Source organism: Scylla paramamosain, chromosome 19 (genome assembly GCF_035594125.1).
Source record: "Scylla paramamosain isolate STU-SP2022 chromosome 19, ASM3559412v1, whole genome shotgun sequence".
Taxonomy (NCBI): Eukaryota; Metazoa; Arthropoda; class Malacostraca; order Decapoda; family Portunidae; genus Scylla; species Scylla paramamosain.
In genome coordinates this window covers 22,558,642-22,584,004 of record NC_087169.1, presented here as the reverse complement: position 1 = coordinate 22,584,004, position 25,363 = coordinate 22,558,642, and the positions used below count along the sequence as shown (strand labels likewise).

The 25,363-nt window shown below is 43.4% G+C and overlaps 3 protein-coding genes across 3 annotated transcripts in view; 1 reads left to right on the top strand and 2 right to left on the bottom strand.

Annotated features, from left to right (window-relative positions):
• Positions 1–9,424, bottom strand: part of LOC135109938 (serine/threonine-protein phosphatase 1 regulatory subunit 10-like) — a 38,357-nt gene extending 28,933 nt beyond the window's left edge. The window contains 1 exon segment of the mRNA XM_064021852.1: positions 9,045–9,424. Within this exon segment, the coding sequence (XP_063877922.1) occupies positions 9,045–9,122 (78 nt within the window). The 5' untranslated portion in view covers positions 9,123–9,424.
• An 890-nt stretch (positions 9,425–10,314) lies between these two features.
• LOC135109937 (small ribosomal subunit protein mS40-like) lies at positions 10,315–14,228 on the top strand. Its single transcript, XM_064021851.1, has 5 exons — positions 10,315–10,451; positions 10,832–10,988; positions 11,260–11,357; positions 12,057–12,187; positions 13,683–14,228. Exons 1-5 carry the CDS (start codon positions 10,401–10,403, stop codon positions 13,876–13,878), a joined length of 633 nt encoding a protein of 210 aa, XP_063877921.1. The 5' UTR covers positions 10,315–10,400; the 3' UTR covers positions 13,879–14,228.
• A 1,101-nt stretch (positions 14,229–15,329) lies between these two features.
• Positions 15,330–25,363, bottom strand: part of LOC135109503 (ribonucleoprotein PTB-binding 1-like) — a 139,298-nt gene continuing 129,264 nt past the window's right edge. Inside the window, exons 2-8 of the mRNA XM_064020883.1 lie at positions 23,189–23,496; positions 22,276–22,523; positions 21,278–21,460; positions 20,350–20,440; positions 19,364–19,542; positions 19,067–19,313; positions 15,330–18,284 (exon numbers count right to left, since the gene is read on the bottom strand). Coding sequence (XP_063876953.1) covers positions 17,338–18,284; positions 19,067–19,313; positions 19,364–19,542; positions 20,350–20,440; positions 21,278–21,460; positions 22,276–22,523; positions 23,189–23,496 — 2,203 coding nt within the window. The 3' untranslated portion in view covers positions 15,330–17,337. The remainder of the gene's footprint in view (positions 18,285–19,066; positions 19,314–19,363; positions 19,543–20,349; positions 20,441–21,277; positions 21,461–22,275; positions 22,524–23,188; positions 23,497–25,363) is intronic.

The following is a 25,363-nucleotide window of genomic DNA, read 5'->3' as shown; positions in this document are numbered from 1 at the left end:
ATGTCTTCCTTTCAATGCACACACACACTTCTAGTAATTCTACTCAAGCACTGTTTAAACCTTCAAGATTTTGTTACTTCAGTTAAATATTCCTCGTGTCGTCCAGCCAGCTATCTAATACACTGAATCTTACATCAGCCTCTCCCTCTTCCCGTACACTCTTCCAGCTAAACACTCCCGAGCGTCTCTCAAACTTCCCCCAGTATGCTATATAAGACACACTAAAAAGAAATAAATAAAAAAAATAAAAAATAAAGCGTATTAGCATTATAATTGACAGCACAGACTGGTTAACAGTTCCCCCTAAGAGGTTGTTTCCTCCCCACCCCTGCTGCACTGTTAAAACCAAGGATTGACTGTGTTTTTTATCAGTGATGGGGCTGTGTGTGTGTGTGTGTGTGTGTGTGTGTGTGTGTGTGTGTGTGTGTGTGTGTGTGTGTGTGTGTGTGTGTGTGTGTGTGTGTGTTGGGCTGCCATGTGTGTGACTGCTGGCCTGGTATAAACATGGCTAGATTAGAGTATTACTGTAAAATATTTCCTTATATTGAACTTAATGTTTGTTCTGAAATAGAGTAAACTTTTATATCATTTACTGAGTCTGACAAGCAACACCTCGGACAGCACCACACACAGCACACACTGATCACACCACCACACCTCCACCTTCAGTATTCAAGCTAGTTTTACGTAACCTTGCCTTCCCTGATCCACCTTTTGCCATGTCCACCTGCACACAGTCACCAAGTCTTCTTCAGTCCACCCAGATCTCCCACACAGCATCCTCAGATCTTTAATCTTCCCTCTTATCTTATCCTTCTCTAGTTCACCTTTCTCATGTCCTCTTCAACACACACCATCCCTAGGTCTTCCTCAGTCTTCCCCCTGGTCTTCCTCCACTACACGTTAAAAATAGTCACCATGACCTCTCTCTCACTTAGGTCACCACACAGCTCATGACCCCAACAGCAAATCCACATAAGTGATGTGATGGAGGAAAGGACAGGATAACTTAATAAAGAAAAACATTGGATATTCAAGTAAAAAACTCATTATACAAAAACTAGAAGAAGAAGAACAAGGAGGAGGAGAAGACTGTTTGAAGATACTAAGTTTCCAAAGACCTAAGTGTGTGTGTGTGTGTGTGTGTGTGTAAACAGGAGCAGCAACAGACCATAAGGAAGGGCAGGCAGAACACAGCAGCAGCAGCAGGAAGAGGAGGAAGAGGATGCTGAATGAGCTATCACAAACACTACACTAACACATCCCTGATTACACTCCAGCCAGGCCCACTCAGCGATACAGAGATACATGGTGTGGGATCTGATTAAACACACCAAGTCACCACCACCATCACCACCACCATCACCACTACTATTACTGCTCTTGTTTTGTAAGGGCATCCAGCCAAGGGCAACAAAACGACAGTAAAATATACACTAGATAAATAAATAAAAGTGCTCGAGGATGCTGGTCCTAGAAACTGAATTGTCAAGATAAATATTCAGATTAAGAAATGTCCTTAAACTACCTTGATACACACACACACACACACACACACACAGCTGACACAATTACAACCTTGAGATCTTTACAATTCATGCGTCCGTGGCCAAAAAACGAAGGGAAGATGCAGCGACAACACCAACAAATCCCATTCTTTCACTATCACTGCTGGTCAACATGTTCACGAGCCACCCAGCACTGCACCACATAGAAAGCACTCCCTCCCTCACTATAGGCACTCAGATCTTCACTATAAGCACGCAGGTCTTCACTATTAGCACTCAGGTCCTCCTTCACCATCCAGAAAACACTCACCATTTCATTATTCATAGATTTTCACACTGATTATTTTTTTTTCCGAAGGGACTTTATTTTCAATGGTGTGATAAATGAAACGGAGGAATTTTTGTGATGTTGCTTTGAGAAATTTGGATATGGTACCTCCCCCCTCTCTCTCTCTCTCTCTAACTGGTTTCTTTTCTAGTTTTCCAAATAAATAAATAAATAAATAAATAAATAAACAAACAAAAAAAACACATTTGAACTTCAAAATGCGAATAACAATTAAACCACCATTAAACCCCTATAACGACCTGCAAATTAACCTCTAACAATGACCCACCCACACCTTCCCAGCACCACTCCACAGCACTAACAGCACCACCCACTGTTACAAGCAGCAGGCAGGGAGGGCAGGAGGAGGGATAAGGAGCGTAGCAAGAGAGAAGAGGAAGTGTTCAAATCTTCAAGGGCTAAGCTGGGAATTTTACAAGGAGTCTCACCTGTCTCTGTCTCACCTGTCTGACTACCTTGCCTGAGTACTGAGATGTGGTTAGCGTGTTCTTAAGTATTGCTGTGGTCTCAAGTAATGTAACCTATTCAGCGATGCACAGTACAGCCATCCCTTGTAACCCACAGCAATCAGGTAAACACACACACACACAAAATTGGTGCCTCTCCCCTCTCTTTCCCTAAACCTTCTGTGTCCAGTGGCTGTCTTACGCTTGTCTCATGGTAAGATTCCACGGTTTTGTGAAGCTTCATGGGTAATGTCTTGTTGGGTTTTGTGTGTTTGTTGTGTGTAGCAGGATTCTCGGAGTAAGGTTATCTAGTTTCTTATGATGTTGATGAAGTGGACAGGTGAGACATAGATTGCAAAAGTTAAGAACACTGCTGAGCCCCCAAAGAAGGTTTAAGTTGAGAGAAACTGATGAGACATAGATTGCAAAAGTTAAGAACACTGCTGAGGCCCCAAAGAAGGTTTAAGTTGAGAGAAACTGCATATACAAGGTTATAAATGTTTGTATATTAACTTGACAAAACAGAAAAACAGCAATGATCACTGGTTGGGTGCCTCTCATCACCTCCTCCTCTTCCTCTGTTACTTAAATTTACAGTCGGCAGAGATGAACATGAAAATTGAAAATGACAACACAGAAACTGAAAACTGTGCTAACTGAGGTTGACTGAAGTTCACTATCACTAATGCAATGAAAACACCTTCCCACTGCCTTCTTTTGAGCATGGAGGTGAGGTCGTTGTGCTTCTGAATATTTCTGTGGTCTCAATACACAAATTCTGTCTATTCTGATGCACAATATTTCACTGCCACTGTCACCACAAACATGCATTTCAAGCTGATGGATGTGATGATGTGATGTGTCAGAGTAAGGGTCTTGGTGTGTGTGTGTGTGTGTGTGTGTGTGTGTGTGTGTGTGTGTGTGTGTGTGTGTGTGTGTGTGTGTGTGTGTGTGTGTGTGTGTGTGTGTGTGTGTGTGTGTGTGTGTGTGTGGCCAGCCAGTCACTACCACCATGTCTCACTGTCACTCGAAAAACTCAAGGTGTATTTTGAGTGTTTATTTTGCTGTCCAGAAAATTTGAGACTGGTTCATTTATAGTCTAAAAAAACATAAAACCAAGGCATTTCAGACTTAGAGATGCCTTGAAACCTGAACTGACTGCCGACTGACTAAAATCTTAATTATTGTGGAAGTATTCTTAGCTCACTCACTTCCAGATACCAACTGTTTACTCCTCAACAAAATACAACAGTTTTCAAGGCCGCAATCTGTGTGACGAAGGGACCAGCAGTACGGTTATGAGCTGAAATGAATCTAAAACCTAACCTAACCTAACGTAACCTAACCTAACCTAGCACCTGGATGAAGATGGCAATGTTGCTTCAATATATCTAAACTCCATGCTCTTCTCCACACCAACTAGTGAGACAAAGTACCTTACAACACCACAGATCATGAGTTTCAACACCACCCTTACTGAATACTGAACTAAAATCTGCATTCCAGTTTACATTAGGTTAGGTTTCTATCTCCCAGAACAATTACCCCTTTCATTGCAACACAAAACAACTACCAGCACCTAAACTAACAGGTGAAATCTTTGTAAGCACCCACAATGAAGTGATGGGTGAATAAAGAATAGATTTTACAATTTATATCCAGTTTAAAAGATGGCTGAAGGACGAGCAAAGGTACCTGAGGAAGGCCCACTGAAGCTGCTGGTCCCCAAGAAAGTACAGTGCGAGAAGTGTGTTGAAACCTCCCTCTTGAAATAATTAAAAGGTAGAAGCAAATACAGAAGCAGGTAGGGAATTCCAGAGTTTACCGGTGAAAGGAGGAGGAATATGCAGCAAGAAGAATGGAGGGAATAAGGAAGATAGACCAAAGGAATAAAAATGCAAGAAAGGAAGGAAAAGAAGTAGATGGATGAAATAAAAGAGAGAAGTAAGGGGGTTAGAATGAAGAAATGAAGGAGGAGGGAGAGATAAAGATGAAATAATTACTGTTTGAAGATTACACACAGACACAACAATAATAACACCACAACATTATCCAGAAAGACAAAAGACATAAGGAGGAAAGAGAGGAGGAACAAACAAACAAACACACACCAAAATAACACCACCACCACCACCACCACCACCACCACCTAATCGACACCAAAACTAGCACAACGAAAAGCAAAATCAACAGTTCAAGAAATGATAAAAGATGACGACACCAATGTAACCAAGACATAGATGGAGGTAACATAATTAGGCCGTTATAATAGAGGTACCTGTTTGTTTATGTTTGTGTAGTGTGTACCTGTTGTCTCATTGGTCACCTGTGTGTTTGTGTTTTTTTTTATTTATTTTTCTTTTTCTTTATCTTCTTCTATCTTGCTTGTTTATCTGTGTTTATTAAATTTCTCATTCCCTGTCTTTACTAAATGCTGCACACTCTATCTTCCTGTTCTTCCATCTATTATTTTATTATTGTTGTTATTATTATTATTATTATCATTATTATTATCTCTATCTATCTTATTCCTTTTGCCTCCCATTCATTGCCTGTTTCTATCTCTCTCATTTCTTCTCCAGGTTAATCCTATAATACTTCTGTTTCCCTGATTTATCATGTATTCTTCCTCTCTTTCTCTATCTTATTTCTTATTCTCTTTATTTATGTTTCAAATAATTTGCTTCTCATCTACTTTCTCTCTGCCATTTTCTTAAGTCAAATTTACAACTCTCTCTCTCTCTCTCTCTCTCTCTCTCTCTCTCTCTCTCTCTCTCTCTCTCTCTCTCTCTCTACTTCACTTCATCTTATCATATGTATAATTAGAATTTTCCTCTCTCTCTCTCTCTCTCTCTCTCTCTCTCTCTCTCTCTCTCTCTCTCTCTCTCTCTCTCTCTCTCTCTCTCATCTGCATCTAACTGTCCACTACTAGAGAGAGAGAGAGAGAGAGAGAGAGAGAGAGAGAGAGAGAGAGAGAGAGAGAGAGAGAGAGAGGAGAGAGAGAGAGAGAGAGAGAGAGAGAGAGAGAGAGAGAGAGTTACACCACACTTAAAGCTCACTCCCTCTCTCTCTCTCTTACACAACACATCAACTTTAAAACCACACCACTTTTAATCAAACACCCCCTTTAAACATTCTCCGTTTTCTGTGTGTGTGAAAGTTGGCTAAGGATTTTTCAAGGAGAGCTTTGGTAAACTGAAATACACTATACCTTGGTGTGTGCGTGTGTGTGTGTGTGTGTGTGTGTGTGTGTGTGTGTGTGTGTGTGTGTGTGTGTGTGTGTGTGTGTGTGTGTGGTGGCAGCGGTGGTGTTTGTGTTTATCTTTTATCAATTCTCTCTCTCTCTCTCTCTCTCTCTCTCTCTCTCTCTCTCTCTACTCTCTCTCTCTCTCTCTCTCTCTCTCTCTCTCTCTTCACAGGTGTTTTTCTTCCCATCTTTCACCTGCATATGCTAACTTGTATGCACACACACACACACACACACACACACACACACACACACACACACACACACACACACACACACACACACCTGCCTAGCCCTGCTTTTCCAAGTCTTCCCAAAACACCTGTACCACACTTACACACACACACCTGAAAACACTGGGAGCTTAACAGTAAACAGATAAATAGATAAATAAATAAGTAAATAAATAAAAAGATATCTTTCTAATTAATTCGCTGATAAATTGAGAATAAAAAAAATTTCTTAAGTCGCTGGATCATACTTCCAAGGTGCGCACACACACACACACACACACACACACACACACACACACACACACACACAAGGGTAGGTGCAAGAAGCCATCAAGCCTACACATGGCAGTTCCTATATATATAAAACATTGTTGTCCATTTTTGCGTTATCATCCCTATCTTTAAGTCAGTCTAATCTTGTAAGGTTTAAATATTTATAAATGATCTAACACGCACACTCATCTGCTCGTCACCACCACCACCACTACTTTCTCTCTCTCTCTCTCTTTATCTTTCTTAATTAATGTTTTTTTTTTATGTTTTTTATCATTTATTTTCTTGTGTTCTTATTTTTTTTTCATCTCTATCTCGTTTTCTTTTGTGTTTTTATCAGGGGAATGTTCTCTAATTTCTGTTTTCTGTGCTGTTAAGGTTTCAGAATTGTTTTTTCATACACTTTTTTTTTTTTTGTCATCCACTTAAGATTTCAAGTTTCTGCACCTTGATCCATCCATTCCACATGTTCATCCACCTGAGATTTCAAGCTTCTGTACCTCGATCCATCCAGATTTTCACGTTTCCACACCTGAATCCACTTCAAGCTTACGTCTCTGTACCTCAATCCACCGAAAGGCTTCACGATTCCACACTGAAGTCCACTTAGTACATTTCTGAACCTCAATCCATCTACATATTTTAAGCTTCCACACCTAAATCCACCAAAAATATCAAGCTTCTGTCCCAAAATCCACCCAAATTTTCAATATTCCATGCCTTTATCCACCAGAAAACTCCAATATTCCACACCTTAATCCACCTGAGCTGTCTAGAGTCCACACTGTCATCCACCCCAATATTCCAAGTCCCCCACAGTGACATCCACCAAATGGCCACACTTCTGTACATTAATCCACATAGAAATTTGAGCCAGTAACACGATTAACCTTGTTCCACCAATCCTCTAAGACTTACTAGCCACAGGTGAGTGAAGTGAAACCAGCCGGTACACACACACACACACACACACACACACACACACACACACACACACACACACACACACACACACACTCAAACTTAAGTGTAGTCCGAGAGATTGTTAGTCACACAAACGGTTAGCCAGACCCAACAAAAAATAAATAAATAAATAAATAAATAAATAAGTAAATAAATAAATAAATAGATAAACAAATAAATAAATAAAAAGCAAAACTAGTAGACAAGCAGGGTCACAAGCACAGGGTCAGAGGTAGTCCTGCGACCTTATTTGACCCAAGCAGGTAAGTTTTGAGAGGAGGTTAGACTAGTCACAACCACTAGGCCAAGGGGTACTGTGACCTTACCCAGCCGTGACCTCCCTGAACGTGTACCCTTTGAGTCTGACCTAACCCAGGCTGACCCTTCACTTGAACTTAACATAATATTTTCTTTACCTCTCTCTGACCTTTCTTAAAGGACTGGTACCTAAATGAATCTTTTTTTTTAATACATCTTGTTATTTAGCTGTAGTAAATAAGTAAATAGAAAAATATATGTAACAGTCTGTAAATTTTAGGGTTCTGAGAAAGAGAATGAAAGGAAAGGAAGGAGAATAAGAGAAAGGGAAGGATGATATAGAAGTGGGGAAAAAGACAAGAGTTCAGGAAGAAAGGGAAAGAAATGGAAGAAAAAAATAGGGAAATTCTAAAGCAAGGAAAACAAAGGGGGTGAGAAGAGAAAGGGTTAAGAAGAGTTAGGGAGGGGGAAAAAAAAGGGAAATTAAGAGGTCACAGGGAGTGGGGGGGTCATAGGGGTGCGCTAGTACCCCTGTGACCTTGAAAATTCCAAAATAATCCTGATAATATTTTAAAAAAGGGGATATTTTTTTTTATCAGTGTGTCATGTTAAATCCTTCCTTTTTTTTTTTTTAATTTGAAAGGAATTTTGGGTTTGTTTTGTTTTGTTTACTTGTTTGTTTATTTTCTAGTTATCTTGGTCTTTAAATATTTCTTTCAATTTTTTTTTTTTGTTTTTTTGAGGTGAATACGTAAAATGAACTGATAGTTTTCACCTGTCTTATTTTATCATTATTATTATTATTATTATTATTATTATTATTATTATTATTAAGTCATCTTGTCTTTAAATCTCGCCACTTAAAATTTTTGGGTCCACACATTTTTCAGTCGATAAATTAAATAAATAAATAAAAATGAATTACCTTAATTTGAGCCTCTAATTATGTTACTATTGTTATTATCATTAGTTTCAGGGCGTCCAAAGCTTTAAAAAAACTTGCTCCTTTAAATTTCCAGACCTAACCTTAACGTTTCCTTAATATTGTACGCGTTACTAAATAAATAATGAGATAAAATGGAGAAACTTATTAATTTTCTCTATATTTGTTGTTGTTGTTGTTGTTAAGTCTAGCCTTTAACATCTTGTTCCTTTAAAAACTACTAACCTAACCTTAACGTAACCTTAATATTGTACGCGTTACTAAATAAATAATGAGATAAAATGGAGAAACTTATTAATTTACTCTCTATATTTGTTGTTGTTGTTGTTATTGTTGTTAAGTCTAGCCCTTAACATCTGGTTCCTTTAAATTTCCAGGCTTAACCTTAACGTAACCTTAATATTGTACGTATGAGTAAATGAATAATGAGATAAAATGGAGAAACTTAATTTACTCCTTATTTGTTGTTGTTGTTGTTGTTTTCAAGTAGTCCAGCCCTTAACATCTTGACCTAACCTAAACATTCTGACCCAGCCGCATTAGTAAAAATAGAGAAACTAAATAAACAAGAAGATCCTACACACCCCGTTCATCCTCCCTACGAAGAAAAAAAGGAAGAAAAAAAAGAAAATAAGTAATAAATATAAATAAATACATTGATAAAATACGACAGTCAAGTAAGTCAATAATAATAATAGTAATGTACACTCCAGGCATCCCAAGCAACATAAACACTTACGAAAAGAGACACGGAGAGAAATGACAAGAAAACAGACAAAATAATTAAATGAAAAAAAAATAAACATGGATTCTTTAATATTTACCGTCTGGGGCGTGGCTGCAGTGGGCGTGGCGGGCGTGGTGGGCGGCCCTGCACTGGTGGAAGGCGTGGCGGTATCCATCACGGCGGACGGGGTTCAGTAATTCACTCTTCCTCTCCCTCTCACCTCTCTCCCCGCCGCCATTACAGTCCGCCAGTCGCCGTCACTTTTTGTAATCGGCCGTTTATCCACGCATCCCGTGACTTGGCGGCGCTGCTCGGGTGCTGCCTGATGCTCTGTGTTCTGGGGAATATTTATTTATATGCTGTGAGACATAACACGCTATCTAGGCTAAGGATTGGGCCACTTTATGTTATGCTTTAGACGGTCTTTCTCTCTCGGTCATCAGCTCCTGCCTAGGGACTGAGCTGTGAAGGGGCTAATGGCTCCGCTCTCGTCTCCCGCCCTTATTTTACAGATTACTCTATGTTTCCATTATATTGCGAGAATTCTCGCTTAAGTTTATGTTCAATATTATGGCTGGATTGTATAGCAAAGCTAGGTGATGGCTTAAATAAGAGGTGGTATGGCTTTCGTCTCGTCTCCCGCCCTTATTTTCCCGGGCTAATGGAAGATTTTATTGATATTGCATCCCATCCCGAGAATCCTGACTTTGAAATTACGCTAAATGGCATGGCTAAATAGTACAGTGGTGGTAGGGTATGCCTTGGATAAGAGGTGATACGTATGTTTACATGTCTCAGTTCCCATCCTTATTTCATTACTAATTAATTCTGTTTGCCAATAAAACAACATGTTGTCAGACTTTTAACTTGAAATGATGTACTAGATTAGGGTGATTGTGGTGTAATGCTAAGATATGGCAGATAGTAGAGATATGTGGGATACTCGTCTCCGCATCCCTTCACTGCTCCGTCATAGAAATGGCGGCAAAGAAGGAGGATCGAACACTCCTTGATAAACACAATATCACACAAATAAAACTAAAACAATAAAAACTAGATACAGAAAGCAATAAAATAAAATATATCAAGAACATACCAGAAACGAAAATATAAAATACTACGAAATAAGAGAATAATTCAGAAAAATAGCGAGAGAGGAGGATCTGGTACTCTTAGGCAGGATCAATACAGCTGAGAATTTGATCCATGAACACTCAATAACACACATAAAATCAAAACCACGCAAAGTAAAACCACAAAACTATAAAATAAAACACTTCAAATACTAAAATAACTCACAAACCCACAAAATACCGATAAGTAAGAGAATAAATAAAAAAAAATTAGGGAAAGGAGGATCTGGTAGTATACATCAGAGTGGAATAATGAGATCAGATTCCTTCATGGTGGAGTGTAAACAAAGGTGACGAAGAAGAAGAAGAGGAAGGGAAGCATGTTAACCGGGCTTCTGAGAGCAGGTGTAGGGGGCAGGCAATTAATACAGGTAAGGAGGGAAGGAAGTAGAAATATAAATGAGGGAAGGAAGGAATTGCGAAGGAAGATAATGGAAGGAGGAGAAAAGAACTTGTACATTCTGAAGTATGTATGGGAGAAGGGTATGGTTGAGGAAATGCAGGTAATCGGTACATAATTGTTAAGGATATGCCTGTCTGCCTATCACTTTAAACACTTTATCTCCTTGCGTGTCTGTCTGTCCATCTGTCTATACATCCATTTTCCTGTCTATCCCCGTTTGTATATTTATCTACTTGCCTGCCTGTCTGTCTGTCTGTCTATCTATCTATCTATCTATCTATCTATCTATCTATCTATCTGCCTGTCTGCCTGCCTGCCTGTCTATTCATGTCTACCCGTCTGTCCCAGGGATGGCAGCGGGGAGTGTCACTGAGTGCCGCCAGGAGATGTGAGGCTACAGACGGGGAGGAGGAGGAAGGGCGGGCCAAGAAGGAGATCGACCCGGCCAAGGACAGGACGAGAGTAATACCTGTTGAGATGAGTCTGAAGTACCTGCAGAGTGAAGGTAAGCACACTCGCATGCACACACATACATGGTACTTAATTAATATGCTATAGAGTTAGTAAATAAATAAGAAAAAAAAAATCCTTTGGTGAAACATCCTATTTCTTCTGTGTAGGAACCAAAATACTTGTATGAAAAAAGTATGTGAAGAAATCTTTAAAAACTAACAATTTCTCTCTCTCTCTCTCTCTCTCTCTCTCCTCTCTCTCTCTCTCTCTCTCTCTCTCTCTCTCTCTCTCTCTCTCTCTCTCTCTCTCTCTCTCTCTCTTAGCCTACCAAACTGCATATGGCGAGGACCCAGTATGGAAGAAGTACAGGAGAAACTTCAAAGGCGCCTTCCCTCCAAAGAAGACAAGGAAGATGTGCATTGTGGGTATCTGTCTGTCTGTGTGTGTGTGTGTGTGAGAGAGAGAGAGAGAGAGAGAGAGAGAGAGAGAGAGAGAGAGAGAGAGAGAGAGCCCCTGTATAAAGCTTGCCTGCCTATTTCTTTCAACCATTCCCATCCATATATTTATCACATCCTTTAAAACCTCCCTATTAGTCTCCTCTATTCATCACCACTATTTGCAAACCTATTCCTTCCCCATCTCTTCACTTAAACCCATTTCTTGCCCTGATTACTGTTGTTGAGGATTGTGCTTATGTCACCCTTGTTATAATACCCCCAAACCCATCCTGATACACCCTGAATCACCCTGACTCATCCTGACACACCCTGACACACCCTGACTAACCCTGACCCACCTTGACCCCATCCTGACACACCCTGACTCACCCTGACCTACCCTGACTCACCTTGACCCACCTTAACCCCATCCTGATTCATCCTGACCTACCTCGACCCCATCCCGATTCACCCTGACCCATTCTGACTCCACCCTGACCCATCCTGACCCACCTTGACCCCCAATCTGACTTAAACTGACTCACTCTGATCCACCTTGACCCTGAATCAACCTGACTCACCCTGACCCACCTTGACCCCATCCTGACTCACCTTGACCCCATCCTGACTCACCTTGACCTCACCTTAACCTATCTTGACTCACCCTGACCCTTATATTTCAGCGTGCAGGAGTTATTTCAACCGGCAATCCGTGTCCAATCTGCCGAGACGAGTACCTGGTGCTGGACCCCATCAACACAAACCTCCTGAAGCAGTTTATCTCCCCCCACAACAACAGCATCCTCCCCACCAGGTAATTAGGGCTGGGATTGCTGTTGGAGGCTGTAGTTTGTGTTTAGTGAGGTTTCGATTGGCTTGTTTGGGGTTTTATTTATAGTAAAATCCCTCTTATCTGGCATCAACGGGACCGCCGACATGCCAGATACTTGAATAGAAGTGAAATTATGTCCACAATCACCACCCTACACTCACGCATCTTACCATAACAAAGATCAGCAAATCTTAATCAGCAGCTGATCTGATCAGCTTCCTCTTTTCTACAACTTTAGGCATGATGAAGGTGTCAGGCAATAAACAGTGCACACGCGGGACTGAGTCACTGAGTAAACACAGTGCAGTGGGCCGCGGGTGGCGTGAAGCAGTGCGAGGGGACAAAGTGTGCCTCGTGCGGGAATTTTAATTGATTTTATGAGTACACATTGATTTTTTTATTGATTTTAAGGCTCGGGGAAAAATGTGCCGGATACTCGAATGCTAGATGAGAGGGATTTTACTGTATTTTGTTTTTTATTTCATTATGTTTTATTTATTTATTTATTTATTTCTATTTTTTTATATTTTTTTGTCTTTCAAGTTTTGTCTCTGTCTCTTTGTCTCTGTTTCTCTATTTTCTGTCTCTCTTCTTCTCTATTTTGTGATGCCATTAATATTTTTTTTTCTTTTTATTTCTCTATTTTTCTGTCTCTCCTCTATTTTGTGGTTTAATTTGTTTTTGTGATACTTTGTTTTTTTTTTATCTTTATTTCTCTTGTTTTCTCTCTTTTTCATTATTCCTTTAGTTTTCTGTTTATTCCTTTATTCTCAATTTGATGTAGTCATGATTCCTTTTTGTGATGCTTTTATTGCATTTTTTTCTGTCTCTGGTTCCTTTAATGTACTTTGCATCTCCAGTTCCCCCTTTACTTCTTCCTTTATTTATTGATGTATTGTCTTGTTTCATTCCTTTTTCCTTGTGTTCTGTGGTTGCAAGTCCTTTGTGTGTTCATTTTCATATAGTTTCTATCTGTGATCCTCTTTTGTTCTTTGTCTTGTCATTTTTTGTTAGTTTTTCTTAATAATTTCATCTTTTTTTGTTTTTTTTAAAGTTTATTATTATTTTTTTTTAAGTTTATTATTAGTTTGTGTTTTTGTGTGTTATCATTTTATCCTCCTTGTCTCTTGTGTCTTTATCTCCCCTATTCCTGTTTCTCTCATTATCGTTAGACCTATTGTTATTTTTATTTTTCATTTCATCATCATCATCATCATTCACCTTTACCATTATTCCAGCATTACCACCCTCATCATTTCACCACCACCCATCCTGTCACCAGCATTACCAACCTCACATCACCATCACTCACTCTTTCCTACCATTCCAGCATCACCAGCATCATCATTTCACCATCACTGCCCACCCTCATCCCATCACTCCAGCATTACCAACCTCATCATTTCACCACCACCCATCCTGTCACCAGCATTACCAACCTCACATCACCATCACTCACCCCTCCCTACCATTCCAGCATCACCAACCTGTGCAGGAAGAAACACCGAGAGCTTGAGGTATCAGTACACAAAGCAAGGGACATCGGACTCCTAACTTATGATGTTCCATTCCGCCGCTACCACTATCCTGACTACTACCCCAAAGATACACCCACGTCCACCACCACTACCACCACCACCTCCTCCTCCTCCACGCTGACTCCCGGCTCGTGAAGTGGTGGGCGTGTGTCTGTTTGTTGGTTCCGCTTCTCTTCGTTCTTGGGGTGTGTGTCAGTGGGTTTGTTTCCATGTCTTTCCACTGGCTGAGAATGATAAGAGTTATTTATTTTATTCTTTTTATTTTTTCTCTCACTTATGCTGCTCATGAAAATTATTAAGTTATTTTATTTATTTATTTATTTTTTATTATAAACTTGATGTACTTCCCTTTTGTTTTTTTTGTGTATATATGTATATTTTTTTTGTTTTGTTCTTTTTGTTCCATCACACTCTCAAACATTGGTGGAAATGTCAGGTTATATTGTTCATGATTAAAGTAACTCATTAAATTGGTATCTTTTTAATGATGTCATTTATTTTCACTTGACTAGACTCAGAATTGCATAAACTCACTGAATTAATTGGTTGTCACTATCATACCTCTCTCTGTCTCACTCACACACTCACTATCTCACTCCACAATTCATTAACTTACACTTTCATCAACTGTATAATTCATTAATTTAACTAGGCCCAAAAATTATATTCCCTTTAAATTTGGTTGTCATCTCTCCCTCCCCTCTATCTCTCTCTCTCTCTCACATTCCCTTCTATTCCAATCACCAATAAACAAAACATAAACGAAATACCAGAGAAACTCCCTGAGATTAAAAATACTTAAAACCAAACTGTCTCCTTAAAGAATGCCAGATGAAGTGAGGTTTTCAATCATGCGAGGTTTAAACGAGTAATTATGAGGATGCTGACAAGTACTGAAGGAGGTGCACAGGTGGTGATACCTTGGTGTAAATAGTGACTTTAGTGACGTTTTTGTAAATATATGATTAAAGAAGGCTTATTGTTCATATCAGTTCATCCTGTGAGGTTTTGGTGATGCTGTGAGAGGCGGACGGGTAGATGAAAAGGAGTGAAAGGAAGGTTTCAAGGAAGACTGAAGGGAAGATTAGAAGAAAGGGGGAAAAAAAAAAGAGGGAAAGATTAAGAGGAGATAAAAGTGAAAAGATGAAAAGAAGAATAAAGGAAAGAATAGAGAGAAGACTAGAAAAAGGATGAATGAAAGATGAAGGAGCAATGAAGAAAAGATTAGATAAATAAAAGATGAATGATGGAAGGAAAGGCAAGAAGGAAGAAGGAAGGAAAGAAATATGGAGATTTCTTCTGAAGGGGCAAGGAGACTTCAAAAAACACACAAATAAATACATAAAACAGACAAGTAGAAGACTCTGTATATAAATCATCCAATCTGTACAAAGAGTAACACCAGAAACAAGACGGATTCATGATACGTAAAATACAACCATAAAAAATACGTAAGCAAGTAATGTCGTAGTTGTATATAAGAAGACTGGACAAGGCAGCACTCCACCTGACCACCGGCATGGGGTCAGCTCTGGGGGTCACGGGTCAGGTCACAGGGGTCGGGAAAAGGAAATAAAAGTCGCTGGTAATATCTCATATATATTGTAGTAAAGATGCCGAATGTAGTGGCTTGCCTTAAGATTAACAGGAGACAGGGAGACAAGAGTGTGGCCGTGTGTGATGGCAGAACACAGGGCGCGGCACAGCACCTGGGGCAGTGTGCCGCGCTGCCCCGCCCACCCCGCCACGGCACCACAGGCTGCGGGAGGCACGAGGGCGGCGCCGCATGACGGACAGCCGGCCTCCCGCCTGTCCCGGCCTCAGTTGAAAATATAATGAGGTTAGAACACAATTAACAACATAAAACACAGATGGAGGAAGGCAATGTAAGGTGGAGAGGTCCCTCGGCAGGCAGGCAGGCAGCAGGGCAGGCCACAGGGAAGCCACGGCCACCACATGCTGTGTGTAATGCCCGCTGCCATGTGCCGCCGCCGCCAGGGCCGCTGAGGTGTGGAAAGGAAGGCGACAGGTCAGTGAAGGAGCTACGGCCACACACACCCAACACGAAGCAAGTTCACAACCAAACTGAGAGGTCGGAGTGGAGTTGCCAGGCACCGGAGGCCAATGCGGCCCCATCGGTGCACCCCACCCCCGCAGCAGCAGTGTTGGGGGCGTGGCCAGACCAACGGCACACGTCGTGGGAGAGTGTGGCGCCTCTCCCAACGACTCATTCTGAACTAAGTCCGCATCAGACCTACTTACTTGGCTGGCTAGTCATCTCCAAAATATATATATGCACGTACTGTATGTAGTTACTGTTAAGAAACAAAACGCAAGAACTTATATACAGCTAGACCATTAATTACAGCATACTTTTAATCCTACTAATGCCCGGTACCCCGCAGGCCAGCCATGCCGTGCCTCTACACACACACACACACGGCTGGCGTAGTGTCACCTAGGATTATTTATTTTTTTTCATCCATTTTATCCTTTTTTTTTTTTACTTGCTACACTGCCTGGTCCTCACTCACTCACTCAGTCACTCATTCAAGCATTCATTTGCATTCATTTGCACACTCGTCATCTCTGTTGCAAGTTGTGGCATACTCTTGTTCTCTCACACTCTCATGCACGCCAACAGGACTCCGGCAGAACACAACCCTCACAAACTCCAGCCAACTTGTTTGATCTGATCCAGTAATTCTCATTCTACACACCACAATCCTTAAAAGTGTTCCCCCTAGTAGTCTTGGTTTGTGTGTGTCAGTGTACCTGTGTGTGTGTGTAAGTGTCCGAGTGTGTGTGTGTGTCTGTATATGTGTGTATGTGTGTGGGTGTCTTTCGTCACTATGTACAAACACTGTAACTCCAGCAAAGGATATGTTGATACAGTATATAATTATAATCTGGCATGAGGACAGAGAGAGAAGATGCAACGCTAAAATCTAAAGTTGTGTTTACATGATAACATTGGGCACTGAGGGGAACAGGAGTGCTGGTCCTGCTGTGCCCAAGAGGACCTCACGGGGGCCTCTGCCGCCTCCCAGTGCTGTGTTCTCCTACAGTCCAATATATAAGTCTTAGTTTTACCTCGGAGACCAGAGCTTCAAGAGAACCGCCCGGCAGGTCCACCGCCGCCGGCCGCCCCTCGCCGCGCCGGCCAACGCCTCGGATCCCGTGGGACTGTAATGCCCGCGACAGTCAGACAAGACAGCTATGACTTCAGGCACCACCACCCGCACCACCCTACCACCACCACCCACCACCACCACCACCACCACCGCAGCTGAGCTAAGAAAATAGTTATTCGTACAAAACCTCCATCAAGCAAACTCGGTGTCTCCACGAAATAACTTACAAAGCTGCTAGAATTATTTGACTACTGATGCTGTGAAAGGCACTTCATTTTTGTGTTAAGCTGAACCTTTTAATATCGCCAGTCACTGCACCGTCAAGCTCTATCTCAGCTGCCCCTTCCCATCCTTCACCCCGCCCCGCCGCCGCTAGACAGTCAACACCCCAGCCCGCATGGCACCCAACTCAGGGCTGGAAGAAGGTGCCGCGCGGGGCTGCCCCGGACTCCGCCGCAGCTCAGTGCTTCCTGTGTTTCTTGACGAGGTAGGAGTCCGCGTAATGCCCCCCGAGGCCCTGGGAGTGCTGCCCCACGTATCCATTCTCGGGGCTTGGCTCGGGGGAGGGCAGGATGTGGTTGGACTTGCGCTTCTGCCCCACTGGGGTGATGAAGCCCCCTGCCGGCCCCATGGGGTGCAGCGGGGGACCCATCGTCTTGGTCGGGGTGAGGTACACGGGGCTGATGAAGCGGGAGTGTGGCAGTGAGGCGGGGTGGGGCAGCGGGGCGGGATGCAGCAGGGCGGGGGGTGGGGGAGGCATGGGCGGAGGGGACCAGGCGGGCCCCACACGGGAGGACACAGGGGAGGCAAAGAGGAAGGCCGGGGCAGAGGAGATAGGAGGGGGCGGGGGCTGCTCCAGTGGGGGCGGGGCCAAGTGAGGTGGCTGCTCCAGGGTGGGGGGCGGCAGGTGGGGGTGGAGGTAAGCATCAGGATGGAGGGGGCCATCGCCCAGCAGGGAGGGCTTGGGGGGCCTGTGGCGGCCGTCAACAGCATGGACATGAGGGGATTGGCTGGGTGCTGTAGGGGGGCAGAGGTGGCCACATGAGGGGGAGGGATGGAGACAGCCATGGGGGGGTGGCCTAAGCTCACAGGGGGGACAGAGGGAGGGGGCTGCTGGTGCTGGTTGGCTGTGAGGGTGCCCAGCAGCTGTTGCAGGCTGTGTGCATTGGACAGCAGGGTGGAGATGGTCCCCTGCAGGTCTTCCTTCACTGTCTTCTGTCCTGAGAGCCCCGGCAGGCTGGTCAGCAGGCCGGACAGCAGTGGTGCCAGGCCACCCTCCCCCTCGCTGCCACCACCACCACCACTGCCACCACCGCCACCACCACCACCACCGCCGCCGCCGCCTCCTTCCTCCCACGACCCACCACCATAGTTCCCTCCAGAGGCAGGGGTGGGCAACAGCGGCATCTGAAAGGAGGTGTAGGTGTTAGTACAGGATGAGACAACAGAGGAGGAAGAGGAGGATCAGTGAATTTATAGATTGTTCCTTTCCACAGTGGGATGGTGGGACTAGGACTGAATGGTGTGTGTGTGTGTGTGTGTGTGTGTGTGTGTGTGTGTATGTGTTTTGTCTGGGCCACCAAATGTGATAGGTTGATATTACTATTACTGTCACCACTTCCCTCAATGCTCTACGATAAGACAACATAAGAGAAAAAAGATCAAAGTGAAGATTTGACATTGCTATTCAAGTGTTGTTATTGTTATGCTGTCACAGTCAACACCTCCCTCAATCTTCTATCTTGTGGCTTGAGTTCTTAAATCTGTTCTCTTGAGTGTTCACGAAGGCCACAAGAGGCGATCAGTCAGGTTACACTGGTTGAAATGTAGTGATATCTAATTATATAGATTGTTTATATAATTTATCTGCATGTATTGTCTCTCTACACCTTGGAAAATAGGAAAAGATAGGACATAAAAGCTTATGTGAAAAAAAAACTTTCCTGGTCAGAGAGAAATGTTTATAAATTATTCAGTTCCTGTGTTTAGTTTTAAAAAGTTGATGTCACTCTGTCAACAAAACCATTAAAAATCCACTTTCTTGCACAAATTTAGCAGACCAGTTGCAACACACACACACACACACACACACACACACACACACACACACACACACACCTTAGACTTAGACATTCCATTCTTGTATCCATTCCTGTATACACCCTTGTTGATGTTGTTGTTGTTATTACTCCCAGCATTCCCGTTCTGGCTGTGCTGCTTGGCAGTGAAGCTGCCCCTGAGATCTGCTGCAGGGGGCTGAGGTGGGGGCTGGTTGGGGGGCAGGGAGGCTGGAGGCTGGGTGGGGGGCTGGTGAGGATCTCCCTGCTGCACTAAAGTCTGCAGGAGATTGAGAACATAAGGACTCGCCAGCAGGTTGTTTGTCTGTTGCTGCTGTGCCTCCTGTTGCTGCTGCTGCTGCTGCTGCTGCATTTGCATCTGTGCCGCCAGGAGGATGACCAAAGCTGCTTGGGCATTGCTGTTCAGGCCAACGGGGGTAGGAGTTGGGGACGTTGAGGTTGGGGGAGGTGGAGGAGGGGGTGGCCTGGCTGTGGGTGGGGGGCGTGGTCCTCGAGGGGGTCCTTGAGGCGGTGGAGGCCCCGCGTCAGGTCGCCCCCCGTCAGGTTCTGGATTTGTGTCAGGATGATGTTCTGAAGGCTGGTGGCAACTGCAGGAGAGGGAGAGGGAGTGTTAGGGATTCTGCATTTTCCAAGCTAATAACAATGGTCATTTAGTGTTTCCTGATGTACAAGATCATTTAGAAAACAAACTTAAGCTTCATCCCAGCACTCAAAATGTAAACAAGAAATCTATTTACACAACAACAAAGTAGGAAAACATTTTGGAAAACAGGCTACTTTTTCCCAACACTGTATGAAGAGGGTACAGATCAGTAGTGCTTAAGTGTCTCCAAGGGTTGTGGCCAGGAGAGGAATGGTGTAGCAGTGAGACTTGGCCAATATTTTCCATTTTCCCCTCTTATGCTCCTCCAAGTCTCATAAGCTGGAGGAAATAACTCAACAGACACTGAACAGAGGGGGAGGAAAGGAAAGGTGGAAAAAATGAGAAGAGACCAGAGGGAGAGAGAGAGAGAGAGAGAGGAGTGAGCAAATGAATGAGTGAGAGATAAAAAGGAGAAAGAGAACCACAAAAATACAGAAAATTAGAGAGAAAGAGAAGGAAGATGAGAGTGAGGATGAGATAAAGAGGGAAAGAAGATAATAAAGAAAGACTGGAGTTTTAAGATGAAAGAAGGGAGGAGAGGACAGTGAAAAGTGAGAGAGTGAATGAGTGAGACAGAGAGAGAAAGATACAAGGATAAAAAGATGGAAAATGAGAAAGACAAGATGGAATAGAGAAGAAAGGACATGAGAGAGAGAGAGAGAGAGAGAGAGAGAGAGAGAGAGAGAGAGAGAGAGAGAGAGAGAGAGAGAGAGAGAGAGAGAGAGAGAGAGAGAATCAGTAGAAAACTCACAGGCCGGGTTGTGTTTCGTCAAGTTTTGCAGCTGAGAGAAAACCTTGTTGGCAGGAGGTTCTGGCAACAATGCAGACCGCTTCTTTCCACCCTGAGGCAAGAACAGACTTGGGTTTATCTTAGGTTTACGTTGACTTGGTGAGATAGACATGGTAAGTGACTGGAATATATATTAAGATGGATAATTGAATAACTTGATGCGAAAATGGATGAGTAGAAAAGTAGAATTCATAAGATAGATACGGTAAGTGACTGATATATGAATTAAGATGGATAACTGAGCAAGTTGATACGTAGATAGATGGGTGGATAGATAAGCTGATGCGTTGATAGATAGATAAACGAGTAAGAGAGACATGATGGTGATTAGATGGATAAAAGTGAGATGAATGATTAAATAAAAGTACTGGCTAAGATAAGATAAGATTGAAGAGTTTATTGATAGACAGACGGATAGATAGACATACGAATACTTGGTTATATTAATAAGCATAATTAATTAGATTGATAATTAAACATATATTGAGGTTATTGACTTTAGTTACAACACAGACACTAATCTCTCTCTCTCTCTCTCTCTCTCTCTCTCTCTCTCTCTCTCTCTCTCTCTCTCTCTCTCTCTCTCTCACTTAAACTCATCTCATCCTTTCTTTCTCTCTCTCTCACACTCATCACATCCCGTTTCCATCACCTCTCCCCCCCACCATTCCCCTCTCCCACTCTCCCTCCCTTCTTCACCCTCCTTCCCTCCCCTTCTCTCATCCCTCCTTCCTTCTCTCCCTCGCTGGTTCACACTCCTCTCTTTTCCTCCCCCTCGTTCCTTCTCTACCAATCTCCTCCCCCCACCCCGTCCTTTCCACTCTCTCTCTCTCTCTCTCTCTCTCTCTCTCTCTCTCTCTCTCTCTCTCTCTCTCTCTCTCTCTCTTACCGGATCATTGAGAATTTTCATGTAAATATTGATGGCTCTGACACCAGGCACGCAATATTGCACTCTAATGCTGTGGCCGCGAATTTTGTAGTTGTTGAGACAGTACACGGTCTCCTCTGCGTCCTCCGCCTCCAGGAACTCCACGAGCCCCCAGTCCTGCAGTGCGCCGTTCTTCATTGCGATCTGTCGGAAGGTGTGTTTATAAGTGGTGGTGGTGGTGGTGGTGGTGGTGGTGGTATTAGTACTCTTCTTCTTCTTCTTCTACAAACTAAAGAAAGGGAATATTGGTGGAGGGAGAGATGATAATGATGGTAATGATATTGATAATAATACTGCTACTAGTATTACTGCTGCTGCTGCTGCTACTGCTGCTGCTGCTGCTGCTGCTGCTGCTGCTACTACTACTACTACTACTACTACTGCTGCTACTACTACTACTACTACTGTAACTACAGCTAAATATAATCGGATTACAACAATAACTACTACTATTACTATTACTCAATGACAAGAATACTAAGACTACTACTACTACTACTACTATTTGATAAGTGACCAAAACGACAAAAAATAACAAAACAAATAAACAAACCAGAGAGAGAGAGAGAGAGAGAGAGAGAGAGAGAGAGAGAGAGAGAGAGAGAGAGAGAGAGAGAGAGAGAGAGAGAGAGTAGCATAACCTTGAAAACTCGCCACTGGAGGGCATGGGGTGAGTGACCTTCACACCTCGGGAGCTCAGGTGAGGTGGCGGGTGGGAGGCGGCGGGGGAGGGTACAGGTGGAGGAGGAACAGAAACCGTACTTAACTTAACCTGACTGAAGTGAAGAAGCAATAGGTAGGAAGAGGAATTGCAACGTTACATAAGTTAACCTAATCTAACTTTACCCTAAATTAACCCAACATAACCTAACCTAATGTAATCTAACTTAACCTACTCTAATCTAACCTAAAACTACAAAACCAACAACAACAACAATAACAACAACCCAAACACTAACCTGGCAATACGGAGGATTTGTAACCTTGCTAAATATCCTTCTAAACTCCCCCATGTCTCTGTAGTTCCTCGGCAGGTGGTCCACATAGAGACAGGTAGAGTGCAGCGAGGCGAAGGTGACGTGGGAGGGGTCCAGCCAGTCACACACCAGCAAAGAGTCTCTCACCTCCCGGCCGTCTAGCAAAGCCTTGGCCTGTAGCGCTAACTCCTTGTTGGTGTATTCGATAAAACCGTAACCTTTGCTCTCTCCTGTGGGATTAGAGGGGATATGAGTGTGTGTGTATGTGTGTGTGGGTGTGAGGGGAAGGTGTGTGTGTGTGTGTGTGTGTGTGTGTGTGTGTGTGTGTGTGTGTGTGTGTGTGTGTGTGTGTGTGTGTGTGTGTGTGTGTGTGTGTGTCGGTGGGTGTGTGTGTTTGTGGGTGTTATTGTGACTGTTTTCGTGGGTGCATTCTCTCTCTCTCTCTCTCTCTCTCTCTCTCTCTCTCTCTCTCTCTCTCTCTCTCTCTCTCTCTCTCTCTCTCTCTCTCTCTCTTGAGTACCCATCAGCTGCTCTCCACTCTCCCTCCGCCAGACAACAGCCGCAGTGCTCTCTCTCTCTCTCTCTCTCTCTCTCTCTCTCTCTCTCTCTCTCTCTCTCTCTCTCTCTGACACGCCACAAAACCCTTGCCATATCATTTCCTCCTTCTCCCTCTCTCTTTCTCTCCCTCTCCCTCTCCTCCTCGTCTTTCCACACCCGTCACGCACACACACGCACACTCCCCGCAACCCACACCCCATACAATCCTACCCCACCCTTCCATACCCTCACACACGCCACCACAACCCTCCCACAGCACCCCAACACATCCTACACCATCCTACAACCCTTCCCTCCCCCCCACACACACACGCCTTCCACGACCCCCAACACCCACCTGTCTTTTCAGATCGCATCAGGAAGCAGTAGGTGACTTGTCCTAAGGATGCTGCAAGATTGGCAAAATCCTCCTCACTGAAGTCCTGTGGGAGTCTGGCAACACACAGGAGTCCTTCAGTGTTAGAGGGCGAAATGGTGACCTTGTGACCTCTCAGGGTATGCTGGGACCTCGACCATGTCTCCAGCACTTCGGGTTCCGCCAAGAGGACCCTGGCTGAGCCGCTGGAGGGCTGCAGCTGCACACTATGCACCAGGTAGCCTGACAGAAGCTCGCGGACCTCCTGTAGGGGAGATGGAAGGGTGGGTCAGGATGCGTCGTGGTGGTGGTGGTGGTGGTGGTGGTCATACGTGGAAACAGATAAGGGAGATATGAGAGAAAAGAAGAGAAAGGGCGACGAGAGGAGAGAAGAAAAGAGAGGAATATTTTACAGACTGACATGTACAGAGGAGGAGGAGGAGGTGGAGGAGGAGGAGAAAAGATAAATGGAAACACGAGAGAACACGAACAAGAAGGAAAAGAAAGGTGATAGATAGAGGAATACTCAATAGAGGAAGAAGAAAGAGGAGGAGAAGGAAAGAAGAGAGAAAAATGCGAAACATAAGAAGAAACAGGATGAAGGTGAAGAAGGGGAAGGAAAGAGAAATGAAAACTGAGACGAAGATAAATAACGAAAGAAAATTAATGAGAAATAGAAAGCACGCCACAGAGAAACGAAGATGAAACGAAATGAAAAAGAGAAAAGAAAAACGAGAAATAAAGAAACAGACGAGAAATAATAATCAGAAAAGGGAGAAAATAAGAAAAAAATAAATAAATAAACGAAACGAGGATACAGAATAGATAACCTCTCGACCCAAAACAAAAACAAAAAAAGAAATAGAAAAAAAAGAAAAGAAAAAAGAAAACGAGAAATCCATATATAACAGGAGCAAGGGAAACAAAACCAGAGGAAAATGGAAACAGGAAAAAAAAAGAGATAAAATAAAATAAAATGAAAAAAAGCCACTTCCTTCACTCCGCCAGACAAACAAACACGCACACACGCACACACACACACAGAGCCCATCCATCCATTGCTCTCCGCTGCGCCGGTACGATGGTTCTTTATCTCGTGTCCATTTAGCAAAGTCAAAATATTCTGTCTGGTTCCTTTCACTTTTTTTTTTTTTCGAGTTCAAATTGTTTTTGTTTTTTTCATGGCTTGTGTGTGTGTTTGTTTGTGTGTTTGTGTGTATGTGTGTGTGTGTGTGTGTGTGTGTGTGTGTGTGTGTGTGTGTGTGTGTGTGTGTAAATGCTGTTTTTGTTTTCCCTTTTTTCATTTCTTTGCGTGAGATGTGTGTCTGTCAGTCTCTCTCTCTCTCTCTCTCTCTCTCTCTCTCTCTCTCTCTCTCTCTCTCTCTCTCTCTCTCTCTCTCTCTCTCTCTAAATAGACGATATAATTTCACGTGCATGTGTGTATTTTTAGAAACAAGTACTTTTTATGACCTCTCTCTCTCTCTCTCTCTCTCTCTCTCTCTCTCTCTCTCTCTCTCTCTCTCTCTCTCTCTCTCTCTCTCTACCTTTATTACTGCCGCAGGGCTACCGTGCTACTCTACTGACGCGGCTTCTACTGCACTCCCATAGGAGGAGGAGGAGGAGGAGGAGGAGGAGGAGGAGGAGGAGGAGGAGGAGGAGGAGGAGGAGGAGGAGGAGGAGGACAGAAGGAAGGAAGGAGAGGAAAGATATCACAGAAAAACATAAAAATGAGGAGGAGGAGGAGGAGGAGGAAGAGGAGGAGGAAGAGGAGGAGGAAGAAGAGGAGGAAGAGGAAGAGGAAGAGGAGGAGGAGGAGGAGGAGGAGGAGGAGGAGGCGGAAGAGGTGTAAGGTGAGGAGGTACAAGCTGTCTCATTGGCTCATCCCTCAACCAATGGCGATGCGAGGTGATCACACACACACACACACACACACACACACACACACACACACACACACACACACACACACACACACACACACACACACCATTATTACACTGCAGTAAAGGGGTTTTAAAAATGCACCACGAGAGAGAGAGAGAGAGAGAGAGAGAGAGAGAGAGAGAGAGAGAGAGAGAGAGAGAGAGAGAGAGAGAGAGAGAGAGATGAGGAAGCAGAAAAGCCAAAAAGAAAGAAGGAAAAAGGAAGGAGAAGGAA

Bases quoted from the DNA above. Each gene is read 5' to 3' on its own strand.
- LOC135109937 (XM_064021851.1), top strand. From the start codon at position 10,401: ATGTTAACCGGGCTTCTGAGAGCAGGTGTAGGGGGCAGGCAATTAATA. The intron at 10,989-11,259 runs GTAAGCACACTC...TCTCTCTCTTAG, and splicing joins GAAGTACCTGCAGAGTGAAG to CCTACCAAACTGCATATGGC. The intron at 11,358-12,056 runs GTGGGTATCTGT...CTTATATTTCAG, and splicing joins AGACAAGGAAGATGTGCATT to CGTGCAGGAGTTATTTCAAC.